This window comes from Perissodus microlepis, chromosome 6 (genome assembly GCF_051167445.1).
Source record: "Perissodus microlepis isolate ML-2025 ecotype Zambia chromosome 6, ASM5116744v1, whole genome shotgun sequence".
In the NCBI taxonomy this organism is placed as follows: domain Eukaryota; kingdom Metazoa; phylum Chordata; class Actinopteri; order Cichliformes; family Cichlidae; genus Perissodus; species Perissodus microlepis.
In genome coordinates this window covers 32,482,830-32,495,375 of record NC_140466.1, presented here as the reverse complement: position 1 = coordinate 32,495,375, position 12,546 = coordinate 32,482,830, and the positions used below count along the sequence as shown (strand labels likewise).

The following is a 12,546-nucleotide window of genomic DNA, read 5'->3' as shown; positions in this document are numbered from 1 at the left end:
CGAGCATTTGCAATAACTGGTGATGAGTGTTTTACAGCGCTGTGGAGGAAATTTGGTCCTCTCTTCTTTGCAGAATTGTTTTCATTCGGCCACTTTGGAGGGTTTTCCAGCATAGGCTGAGTTTTTAAGGTCATGCACTGTAAGAAGTCATCTATAGAATTTACCCAATAAATCTGAGGGAACAATTTGCATTGACTTTTTTGTGGTAGATTTAGTTCAATATATTGTGTAAATAATATAGCTTCAATAAAAAGCTATGAAATACTTAATTAAATTGGGTAAAATTTACCCCATATTTATGTATACATTCAATAGCTACTTACTCATTGAAATTAGGTAAAATTATCTCTTGTTTGCTAGTTGGTAATACCTGATAATTACTAATAAAATTTATTATCAGTTGATAAACATTACCTATTAATATCAGGTAAAATGTACCCCCCCCCCCCCCCCCCCCCCCCAAAAAAAAAAAAAAGATATTCAAATGGTTCATCATCTCAATGTTTTTATTCCATAAAAACACAGAATAAAGTGCAACACAACAGCTAATGCAGACAACACTTTCAAAGACCACTTAGTCCATTTTAAAAGCCAAAAGCACAGAAACTCTACAAGGTTGTTTCTGTGCATGTACGTTATCAAACATATGTATAGATAGAACAGAACACTATCACCAACATTCAATAGTTTCTGTGCTTGCTGTCAGAAGAAAAATTACAGCTCCATCAAGCTATGTCTGGACAAAAGATCCTCTGGGAACAAGAGGGGAAATGTGTGTGCATTGCATAAGCTTATTTTTGAGGTCGTGGACCTTGTTCAGTAGTTTCGCCCCGTCAAGTTCCAAAAACAGTTTTTCAAAAGTGTCAAATGTGTTCTTCAGCTCCTTCGGATATTCGAGGTTGAGAGCATATATCAGTCCCATCAGCAGTACACATGCCTTTGTTCGGCTTCCACATCCCTCCATCACTTGGTTTCCCTCAATCACAATGAACACATCTGATGGATCCTCCTCAGCCATGATGTTGTGGATCACGATCACCTTCATCATATTGTCTGTGTAATCCTCACATTCCTACGTGTTAAAAAGAAAGAAAGAAAAAGCATACACACGTTTTATTTTATTTAAGATGCTTTTTCAATATATTTCAGTTTATCTAAAGAGGGGAGTGGAAAGAAGATGAATGGAGAAGGGGAGAACAGGGGATAGGAGAGGACAGGAGAGAAGAACATTAGGATCCCTTGAGTTAATAAGTAATCTGTTATCAATATGACAAACCTGGCAGTCATGAAAAAGATCTTCTTGTCTTTCCCCGAGGTAGCTAATGAGGCAGCAGATAAGGAGATCCCTTTTCTTCTCAATGCTCTGTGTCTGTAGGGAGATACAATTTAGTGAAAAGACTAAGTCGAGTGATTTACATACATTAAGACTGAATTACTTAAAAACAAAAACATGGCTGATGCCTCTCTCCAGCTTTCAACAGGTGAGAGGCTGGGTACACCCTGGACAGTCAATCACAAGGCAACATAGAGACAGACAGGATAAACAACCATGCACGCACACACTCAAACCTAAGGTCAATTTGGAGAGACCAATTAACCTAACAGCCATGTTTTCTGACTGTGGGAGGAAGCCGGAGTACCCGGGGGAACCCACACATGCACAGGGAGAACATGCAAACTCCATGCATAAAGACCCTGGGCCAGGATTTGAACCCAGGACCTTCGTGCTACCCACTGCAGCCCTCCATAATTACATATTTGTGAAAAAAGTCAAATAACATACGTCATTCAAAGTGTCCAGCAGAGGTCTCATCTTGGAACCAGCAGCTCCTCCTTTGGCAGGCATAAGCTGCAAAAGACCTGGTGTGTACTCATCAAGTTTCAGCATGAATGTCTCCACCAAAGAAACTGTGGTGATGCGTCTGAACTCTTCGATGATCTAAGAAGTAAGGGGACAAAAAAAATGACATTTCAAATGACAGACCAGATCTCATAGTTATAACATGAATGTTTTTTGGTGGGAAGGAAAAGTTATCACACATACTCACCTGAGCCTCAGTGAATAATGCTGGCCACCTTTCTTTTAACTCACCCACAGAGGGGCAGAGGCTGACCACTTCAAGTCTTCGGCTAGAGAACGTTTTATTCATTTTGTCTGCAATTATCTTTGCGTTGTTTTTCTTTGTTATTTCATAAATTAATTCCAGCCTCTCTTTCTCCAGTGTCTCTTGGGTTTCTCCAGTAGGATGCGGAGGGAGATAATTAACCTCTGTTTTTTTTTTTTTTCGCTTTTTTACATTCTTTGATGGCACTGCATCAGCTGGATGCTTCCTTTTTAAGGCATTAATTTCAATTTCCAGGTAAGAAAATTTTCGAGATCTTAGCTTGGCACGGTAATTGTGCATCTTGTTTTTTATACGCTGCCACCAGCCATATAAGCCGGCAAATGATCCTGGCTCCTTAAGACACGGAAACTTTGAAACCAAGGCTTCAGCCACTGAGAGGATCTGCTGATTGGTTGGGTAAGCAGTGTACGAAAAAATTACTTTTGCAAGGTCTTGCATTCTTGCTGATTTAACACTGGCATCCATGAAAGGTCTTCCAGTGTTGCGATATGAGTTGTTTGCCTCAGCGAGGATTAGTTGTATGTCTCGGGAAAACTCCGGTACTTGAAATGGCACTGGCCACGCAGCAGGGCGACATGAATCAGGGAGAATGATGGTGTCACTGGAACTTGACGATGCGCAGTCGGACACCTGTGAGGGTGCATCATGATTGGCAGGGCAGATGTCCGTTTCAGTAGTACTTGCAGGATGGGTGCTCACTGAAGTCGAAGAGTTCAATGCAGACGATGATCCTGATTCACATACTGGTTGTAAGTCAAGGGTGATTACTGGCTCTTTAAGGATGACTTTAACAGTGGCCTTGTCATACAAGTCAGCAGTCGAGATGACACTGAAAAACTGATTGTCAAAGTCTTTGTCTTGGTATAGCAGTCCAAATTCCCCATGCAACTGGGAAGTTTCAGTAATTATGGAAACAAGATCTTCCACTGTATGACCTCTCCTCTAAGAAGGTACATGTAATGTCTACAGTGATTAGACATACTTAATAAAACAGTGTGGGGCACAGAGTATTGTTGTGCATCAGTGTGGAACATGTCAGTAACACTGAGGGTTACACACACTTTGCCAGGTACACCTGTTCACCTGCTCGGTAAACACAACTATCTAGTGAACCAATCAGACCTCAGCAAATTAAAGTATTTAAGCATACAGACATGTTCATGATGACCTGCTGAAGGTCAAAGCAAGTATCAGAATGGGGGAAAGAGACTGCGTGGTTGTTGGTGCCAGATGGGCTGGTCTGAGTATTTCAGAAACTGCTCATCCAATGAGCTCACAAAATTACCTCTACAGTTTACAGACTGTAGTGGCAATCCAACCAGCAAAAGGCCACCTGAGGGAATTTGAAGTATTTCCAACTCATCCTGGTGATGAGGTCAAATACAACCAGTACTTTTAACATTTTATCAATTATTTACCAAATTAAAAAACAACTTGTGGTAACTTATTTTTAATTTTGCTGCATACAAGTTGAATGTAACTAAATCACATGCCCTTTTATTGTCCTTGAGCTTATTTCTAGTACAGCATTTAATATAAACACTGTATGTTTATTTAAAAAATAATAATGAAAAACACTCCTTGTAATACATTAAAATCAGCTCAACTTTTATTTTAAAATCCAATCCAACTTTATTTATAGAGCACTTTAAAAGCAACATGGTTGACGAAAGTGCTTTCCAGTAAAAAAAAAGAGATAAAGTGGATCTGACAGCGGTGGACGGCGAGCCATGCACACCGGCGCCATCTTGACTCACAAACCACAGCTGACATGAGTTGGATATAAACAAAGCATATCATGTAAATAAAGTATATCAGCCAACATACTGGACACTGTTCTGCTGAACAAACACATATTATCCAATATTGTAGCTGGTGTTATTTAATAATATTTAAATATTTTCAGAATTAAAGTTTATATTTATTTGTCACACTATTTGAAACTTAATAACCTTACAATAAAACAAAGTCTCAGATTTAATTATTCTGAAACTAAGTTTAAGATTCTCATAACATGGGCCAGCACCAGACACACTGGTGGTCCTGTGCTGGCCTATGTGTGGATTACCTCTGGCAAACCAGATGTGGGTCACCAAAGGGCCGTCATTCTTTGCGGTATGTGGGCGATGTATAAGCACATTGTATGCAGCCGCGGGCCAGTTGCAGACACACTGCTGGCCCAGAACAGTTTCAGCTCTGGCCTCAGATGTCAGCCTAATGTGTACCTTAATCGAGCCTTGTAATAACAACATGTGCCGGAACATAATAGTGCAGAAGTAACATGACGAAACAAACCACAATCGGGCCAGATGTGGCATGCCATCACATAGACAGTGCCATCTACACCAGGCCTGGCCCACATCTGGATTACATGTCATTTAGCATGCCAGAAGTCAGCCAGCAGTGCCAGCTTGACACCAGATTTGGGCCAGGCCTGTCTGCTATGTGGGAAGTATAAAAAGTATGGGAATGTACAACCATCATACCGCTCAGGGAGGAGACCTTGTAAAGATGCTCGCTGAAACTGGTAACACAGTGTCACTATCCACAGTAAAATGAGCCCTGTACTATCATGAGCTAAAAGGTTCCTCTTAATCTCTGGAGACATGTCCTGTGGTCTGATGAAACAAAAATGTAACTGTTCCGCTATAATGATAAACAATATATTTGGAGGAAAAAGGAGGACGCTTTGAAGCCTCAGAACACCATCCCAACTGTGAAGTATGGAGGTGGCAGTTTCATGTTGTGGGGCCGTTCTGTTGCAGAAGGGACTGGTGCACCTCACAGAATAGATGGCTTCATGAGAAAAGAAATGTATGTGGAGTATCTGAAGACATCAACCAGGAAGCTGAAGCTTGGGTGCAAATGGGTCTTCCAGATGGACAATGACCCCAAGCATACCTCCAAATTAGTTACAAAGTGGCTTAAGGATAATAAATCAAAGTATTGGAGTGGCCATCACAAAGTCCTGATCTCAGTCCCGGAGAAAATTTGTGGGCGGGACAAAAAAAGCGAGTGTGAGACCTACAAACCTGAGGCAGTTACACCAGTTCTGTCAAGAGGAGTGGGCTGAGATTTCAGCAAACTATTGCAGAAAGCTTGTGGAAGGATTCCTGAAGCATGTGGCCCAAGTGTGCGTATACTCAGACTACGAAGAAAGTTAAAAGAAACAAAAAACAAACGAACAAAGTTCTCTTTCTTTATTTTGAATGTGTAAACAGATTCTACAAAAAGATGTAAACACAAAGCGTCCAAAGCAAAAGAGTCAGTTCCCTTTGGGGATGTGATGTTCAACTAGGAAGATTACACTATGAAATAAGAAGTTATCTCTGTTTTTAATTAAACTGCTGCGCAGATAAGCTACACAAAAACACCACTATGTGTTGGAACAGGAAGCGATACTCTACCGCAGAGAGAGCGAACACCTGGATGGCGCTGTAGTCTGCACTATAGCTTTGTATTATTTATTCATTAATGAAAAAGCACACACATTGCAGCTCTTCCTGTTTGCTTACTGGATCTAGAACACCATTTAGATCATAACAGCTCCTGATCAGGATGAATTTCATTTTCAAATCAAATTTCATGTCGCAGTTTCACAATTTTGTAACATATTATTTCAAAGCTTGCTTATGGGCTTGTTTTGGAGCAGACCAACAGTCAGGCTCGTCTTCACCCTTACTGTCAGACTCTGAATTGATGGTTCTGCTATATCTCACCTGGCTGAGTGGGGACACACGTACTAAACATTAGAGTTCCCACTGCAGGAGCTTGGGTTTGAGTCTGCCCTCGAGCGTTTCCTGTGTGCCATACCGCCTCAGTCTCTTCCCACCTTCCTGTCTCATGTTCTGAAATCTCTTCCTCTCCATCATCTTTGAGTTTCTTTGAGTGGAGCTTCTTTTGCAGCTGTGACAAAATATAGAACAGTTTCTGCAACCAGGGGAGTAAAATGTGCTGCAGTGTGAGGGCGCACAGGTGTAGGTGTGGAATTTTACATATAAATATTATAGTTTACTTCATGCACAAGAAATGTAAACATTTAATCTAACCCACTTTTCATCAACTACATAACCTTTATTAGAGAGTATATTCATAAATTGTGTGTATCACACACACAAACACACATCCACTAAACTCTCTCTTTTTATATCTCTCCCTCTCTCTGGTGAATGATGGAAGTTTGGTGGACTGTGTGGTTTGTCTGGCTGAAAGTTGTGTTTTTTTATGTGTGGCGTGTTGTGAGGCTGATGATGAGTTAGTGTAATTGTGTATGGTGTTGTTAGTGTAGTTTATGTGGCGTTAGTGGTTTTTCCTGGATGCAGAGCAGGTCAGTATGCCGTGGACTTTTACACCACCATGTTAGGGATGGAGGAAAGTAATAAAGCTTGAGTGGAGAAGCTGCTGCAGGGGCTTCCTCAGCTGAGCTCTGAGGACAGAGCTGTCCTGGATGCTAACTTTTCTTTGGAGGAGATTAGTGCTGCTGCTGGTCAGCTGGCTCCTGCACAGGGTGGGCTGCCTGCAGACTTCTGTAAAAGACTGTTACTGGCATCGAGTCATCACGTGGGGCTCTCTCTTCTCCCTAAAAAACAGAGATTGGTCTCTGCTTAGAAATGGAGACGTGGCTCTGTTATGCACAGATTACTAACTTCCTTCAAAAGTACTGGCCACCAGGCTGAAACACTTTGTGAAATGAATCACTCACAGAGATCAGTCGTACTGTGTACCACACAGCTCTAATGTGAACAAGAGTTTTCTCATGAGAGACTTGGTAGTTATTTGTAAATTGTACAGTTTGATGTTGGAATAATTTCTTTAGATTAAGAGAAAGTGTTTGATAGGATTGACAATCTTTTTTGTTTTTCCATTATGAGAAGTTTTGCTTTTTGGAGGTGGATTTTTGTCACTTTTGGGGCTGTTGTATCAGGCGGCTTTCTGTTTTGTAAAAGTGGATGATGGGCTGAGCTGCCCAGTATAAGTTTGGAGAGGATCTAACTGGAATGTCCTGTTCCTGGAATATATATTTATATTGGTATATTTGTTAGAAATTTAATCTTTGTTGAATGTTTTAAGAGATAAATAAGCAAAGTTATCTAGATTTATGTTGCCAGGTTTATGTCGGAGGCCTCTGCTGGTGTTGTCATTGTTTTTCTGTTTTCATTACAGATCAGAGTGATGTGGACTTTCTCAAAAGATGTTTAGATTTGTATGAGAACCTTCAGCAAAGGTGAGCTGGTGAAAAAAATACGGTGTAACAGGTTTGTTGGTGGTCATATAGAGACTTTTTTTTTTAGGAAAAGGAGAGTCTTGGAGGTTGCCATGGAGACGGTCTGTGTCAGACTGTCTAAACCAAAAATGGATGCTGTACATACACTGATAAATGTCATTTCAGGAGTGGCCAGATTAAAATCCAGAGAAAACTATGCTGGAGGTGAAAGGTCAAACATTGGTCATCATGTTGAGATTTTTTTAATACCACAGACTGACAAAGAAAACTGAAATTTGTGAATTTTAAAGGTGTGCAAGATGTGCTGTGTTCAGTCGCAGGGCCTTGCCTTTTTATTTCATTTGTCTTTGGTTTTGAGTTTTTATTTGTGCTCTTGTAATTATTTTGTGATAAAACTTTTTCTATTTTGAGACCAAGATTCAAGTGGAAATCTTTGTGTGTCTGTCTCTCTCCCTTGGTTTCTGTAGAGGTACAGTGTGGGGGCGCCTGGATAAATGTTAAACAGAAGCTAGATGTAGTGTTCCTCCACTGTCCGTTAAGGATATGAGGAAAAGAAATGGTCGAGAACAAAGTGTATGGTGTATTTATAAAAGAAAATGGCTTTTAAATTGTATACCAAAACGACCACCAGAAAGTCAACTACAACTTGCTACATAATCATCATGACTGTTGTGTCAGTTTAACAGTTTATGGGTTGACTTCTTTCGGTTCATTCACTGTTTACATCATGAAGGAAAAAGAAGGCAACAGGCTGAGAAATGAAGCTGTTGTGTGTCTTTGTGGCCACACGGGGGCAGTGCTGCATAAATAGTAGAATCTCTTCCTGGACACTTTTTCTGGACCTCTTTTTAAATGACTAATAAAGACAACAACATGAATTACATCAGGATCTGATATGGTTTTGTTTTTTTGTTGAGCTTTATATATTTCAGAATGCCTAGAGTTTGTTTGTTTCCCATGTTTTGTGATACAGAACATCTCCTCTCAGACGGCTGTTGTCTCATAATGGGTCATTACCTGGTCTGATGGGGTGTTTGTTCCATTTATAAATCAAGCGATTGATTTGTGAAATGAGAGATGGCCTCTGACCTGCTGACTGGTGTCTGATCTCCTCTGCTCCCCTCAAATTTGCCAACTACTCAGCTAATGTGATGGTGGACAGGAAGTCACTAAACCTGGGACTCTGGAAACACATTTCTAGGGATTATACGATACTAGGGCGATTATACTAATTTAGTAAGAAAAGAATGTATGAAAAAAAGATTTTTTATCTATACACTTAAGCAACGACCAGAGTCTTAGAATTGCGCTTTCACCAGGTTTTACTTGACTGAACAACAGAACTTCTCTGTCTCCTTTATAAGGGGTCACATCCTGAGTTACACAATGAGTCTTTCAAATGTGTGCGATAACTCACTGCATGTGTAGTCATGCTGAGACCGCGTGGTCTTATTTTTATTACCCCTTGATTCAGCTGTGACCTGCTTATCAAGTCTTTTTACAAGTACATCATAATTATCTGCTCTCATGCAGACATAAGTTGAGCAATGGTTTAACAAAATTTCCCATCAAAAACTTGAAGGTTTAGCTTTAAGCTTATTTGTCCAAACAACAAAGGATAAACTGCCAGCACCTGGATTGAAACAGAACATAGTAGTGTTGGATGTAAGTAAAGGAAATACAAGCATAACTGTGACTATGGAACAAATCTCCTTCAATGTTAAACCTTGATGTTAACCTGATTGTGTTTATTAGAAAAATCAGCCATTACAGTGTCTGTGATTGCTTCACATAGTTAGTTAACTCTGGTTGTCTGATGTTTGTGTCAAATTTGGAGCGAACAAAAGCATGAAAACTGTGGAAGATGCAGACTGTGAAAGTTTAGTTTATTTCATGAATACAAATTATTTTTTACAGTCGCTAGAACAAAGTAGCGTGCATTCATGATAAAGTAAATACCACAACACAACATGGACAGTAAGAAGTAAACTGAATTGTCTTAGAACTTATTATATTCTTTAAGCTTAAAAGCAACACCCAGTATTAGACTGTTTGTGTTTTAAGCCTTTTATTCAAAACTAGTATGTGTCAACACTTCTTTCTCCCAGCAGCATTATTGAAGTGACACTTTAATGACACTTTACCTGCTGATGCTTCACATCACAATCTTTATGAGGAAAAAGCTCAGATGTCTGTGCTGTCACTTGTTATGAAAATGGACAGAACCTGGGCTCAGGCTTCCTCTTCTTCTTTCCTTCCTCTTTAATAATAACCATAGATCAGTAAAATAGCCATATTTTTAAACAAATGATTGTGATGAAGAGAATTTTTTTTCCAGTGTGCATGAACTCAAAATCTTTTAAGTTCAAATCTTTTATGTTTACCAACAACTGGGGAAATCCAAACTTGATGTACCAGGTCAACTCAGCGAGCTCCTGTCTTGACCTCCCCTCTGCTGAGCACACACACACACACACACACACACACACACACACACACACACACACACACACACACACACACACACACACACACACACACACAGAGTATCATCATAAATGCCATGATATCTTTCTTGTTCAAATAGTTTATTCACTTAACAAAGAGGTAGCTTGGAAACTCAGTAAGAAGCAGGAAAAATAGTTTAAGGACACTTTCTCAAATAAAGAGGATTTCATCATCTTTCTGTACATAATACAGGCTAAATAAAAGAAGAGATACATCAGAAACAAATCAGTAGATCCAGAAATTATAGAGGCAAACTCTTTTCAGCTATAGAGGTAGAGGTACACTTCATGTACTCATCAGCGTACAGTTCAAATGTCTGTGTTAGGGTGCATTGTTTCAGTTTCATTAAGTCTTCTTGCAGTTACATGATAATTATTATGCTGGAGTGATCAAAGCTCATAAACATCTGAGTTACACAATGAGTCTTTCAAATGTGTGGAATATCCCAGCTATAACCTTTGCTTTCAATTTGGTTAAATTTGGCATTCAGATCACAGACTAAACAACAAGTACAGTAGGTCTTCCACTCCGCAATTAAAAATAGCAACACTCGTGTAAGGCTTTATTCTCCATAGAGTCAACATAAAGCAACATTAAATAATGGATCTTTCATCTGAAATAATTACAGTTTGTATAAATTTACACTGAAGACCAAAATACACACACATACATAAAACACATAAATCACTAAAACCTCATTTAAACACATGGAAAATTACCTCATTTGTTGTGCTATTCAAAGATGTGTATGTGTGTGTATTCAGGCCAAGTCATAAAGAAAACAATAGAGGTCAATATACTTTATGTTCTACAGTCGCTGCAGATTAATGAAATATAGTGGAAACCTGAAGATCCTAGGTATAGTAGTTTGTGGGAAATAAGTACAGTGAATTGACCATTTAGCTCTTGTGGCATAAAACTGCTTAGTGCATTATTATTTGCTTTTCTACAATATGATATTTGTTTAATAATTGATTGATTTAGTGCATAAAATAGTTGATAAATAAAATGTTAAATATCTAATCATCATATCAAAAATCATATATTTGGAGGGAGTGTCTTTGACACATGCTGACTGCATTCTTCTTATAATCAGAACAGGAAGTGAGATCAGAGGAGAACAAGAGTGAGCAGTTTGGTGAAAGGAACAGGAAGGATGAAGAAGAGGTGAACATCCACACAGTTTAAAAGGAGACATCATGGCACAATAAGAGCACAAGCTCTAAGATGAAGACTGGTAATGATTAAAAACTGCACTAAGTAGTATCATTCTGTGACTTCAAACTTTAGGTAGTGCATAACATTTACCACTTTATAATAATTTTACTATATGTTTAAATAAATAAAAACAAATAACTTTAAAAGGTGCTGTTATTGAGTGAAAATTCAAAAGATTTCAGGGCTGTTGTAAGCCCTGTATGCTTCAAGATCCAAGCAACGCCCTCACCAGCAGCAGCAAACTGATATGGACCAGTTTATGCCTTTTATTCGGTTGTAAACTCTGATATACTTTTATAATTAACCTTTGGGTGACTGCACAAAGACTGAGAGGGGTTGACAGAGAGGGAGAAAGATGGAGGAACACAGCACACATAAGAAACAGGTAACAGTGGACATGAAGTCAAAGTCAGGGACATGTCCGATAATAAAGACCTTCCACCTGGCTACATATATGTCACTTCTGTTTTGCCCACATTCATCTATGATGATCGCTCATAACTAAGCAGGGTGCTATGCTCTTATCAAACGATGCTCTTAAAATAATTATTACAAGAATATATTTTTTGTTATTTTTTTTTGTTGAATATAAAATGTTTGTGTGTGATTGTCAGTACAAAGAGGAAGCGAGGACAGAGAGACTGGAACTAACATCAGGTGGATTTTTCACAAAATCTACATGCATTAAATGGATGTGCTGTGTGCTTTTCAGTAGCACTCTGCTATTAATGTGAATAATAGCATTTAGCAGCATTCACATCACTGTAAACTTGAACAGGATGAATGCCACTATACTGATGCGACAGACTACAAATCTGTTCTCCACTCTCTGAATTGGTGTACACGAGTCTCTGTGCTGAGTCTGCACAACAAAGTGTTTGGGTTTGCATGAATTCAAAAGCTGTCATTTAAAATCAGCTCTATTACCAGTTTGCTTCTTGTGCAGGTATGTGGAGTCACAGGGGGATTTTTAACTGTCTGTATTGTATAATGGTACTTTAAATACTTGATGATTTGGTGGACTGGCCTCTATGTGGTTAAGAGACTGAAACAATGCCGTGCAGGTTTCTCCTCTGATCTGCTTTTTCATAAACTGTTTTTGAAATTTACTGGTCAACATGACTGTGCCATTGCATCGGGTTTTAAACTAAAGTGACCACCGTAAAGCTGATGTATTATATTAAAATCTGTTATTCTTAGACACTGCTGTAGGTCATCCAAAAATTAGATTTCTTTTGAAGGTAACACTAAAAGCATGACATTAAGACTGAGCTGAGCCCTCCTAAAGGTTTGATGCTGGAGTCGCCCCTGATTGAGTGCTTCTCACACATTTATGATTTTGAACAATTTAAAGAAAATAATATCAACAGTAAGTACTTTTAAAGATTTAACATATAATAATAGTTGCTAAATTCATGCAAGTCAAATAACTGATTGATCAACTACAGAAACAAAATTGTATTTCATGTG

General features: G+C 38.9%; 1 protein-coding gene across 1 annotated transcript; it reads right to left on the bottom strand.

Annotated features, from left to right (window-relative positions):
* Positions 1 to 576: 576 nt before the first annotated feature.
* LOC146386029 (uncharacterized) lies at positions 577 to 2,265 on the bottom strand. Its single transcript, XM_084930037.1, has 4 exons — positions 2,049 to 2,265; positions 1,784 to 1,939; positions 1,277 to 1,369; positions 577 to 1,072 (listed from the first exon to the last, which is right to left on the bottom strand). The coding sequence occupies exons 1-4, from the start codon at positions 2,148 to 2,150 to the stop codon at positions 731 to 733; spliced, it is 693 nt and encodes a 230-aa protein (XP_084786163.1). The 5' UTR covers positions 2,151 to 2,265; the 3' UTR covers positions 577 to 730.
* Positions 2,266 to 12,546: the final 10,281 nt, after the last annotated feature.

Excerpts from the sequence above, each read along its gene's own strand:
- LOC146386029 (XM_084930037.1), bottom strand. The coding sequence starts at position 2,150 with ATGAATAAAACGTTCTCTAGCCGAAGACTTGAAGTGGTCAGCCTCTGC. Across the intron at positions 1,940-2,048 it reads CATTATTCACTGAGGCTCAG|ATCATCGAAGAGTTCAGACG; the intron begins GTGAGTATGTGT and ends CTTACTTCTTAG. Across the intron at positions 1,073-1,276 it reads ATCTTTTTCATGACTGCCAG|GAATGTGAGGATTACACAGA; the intron begins GTTTGTCATATT and ends TTTAACACGTAG.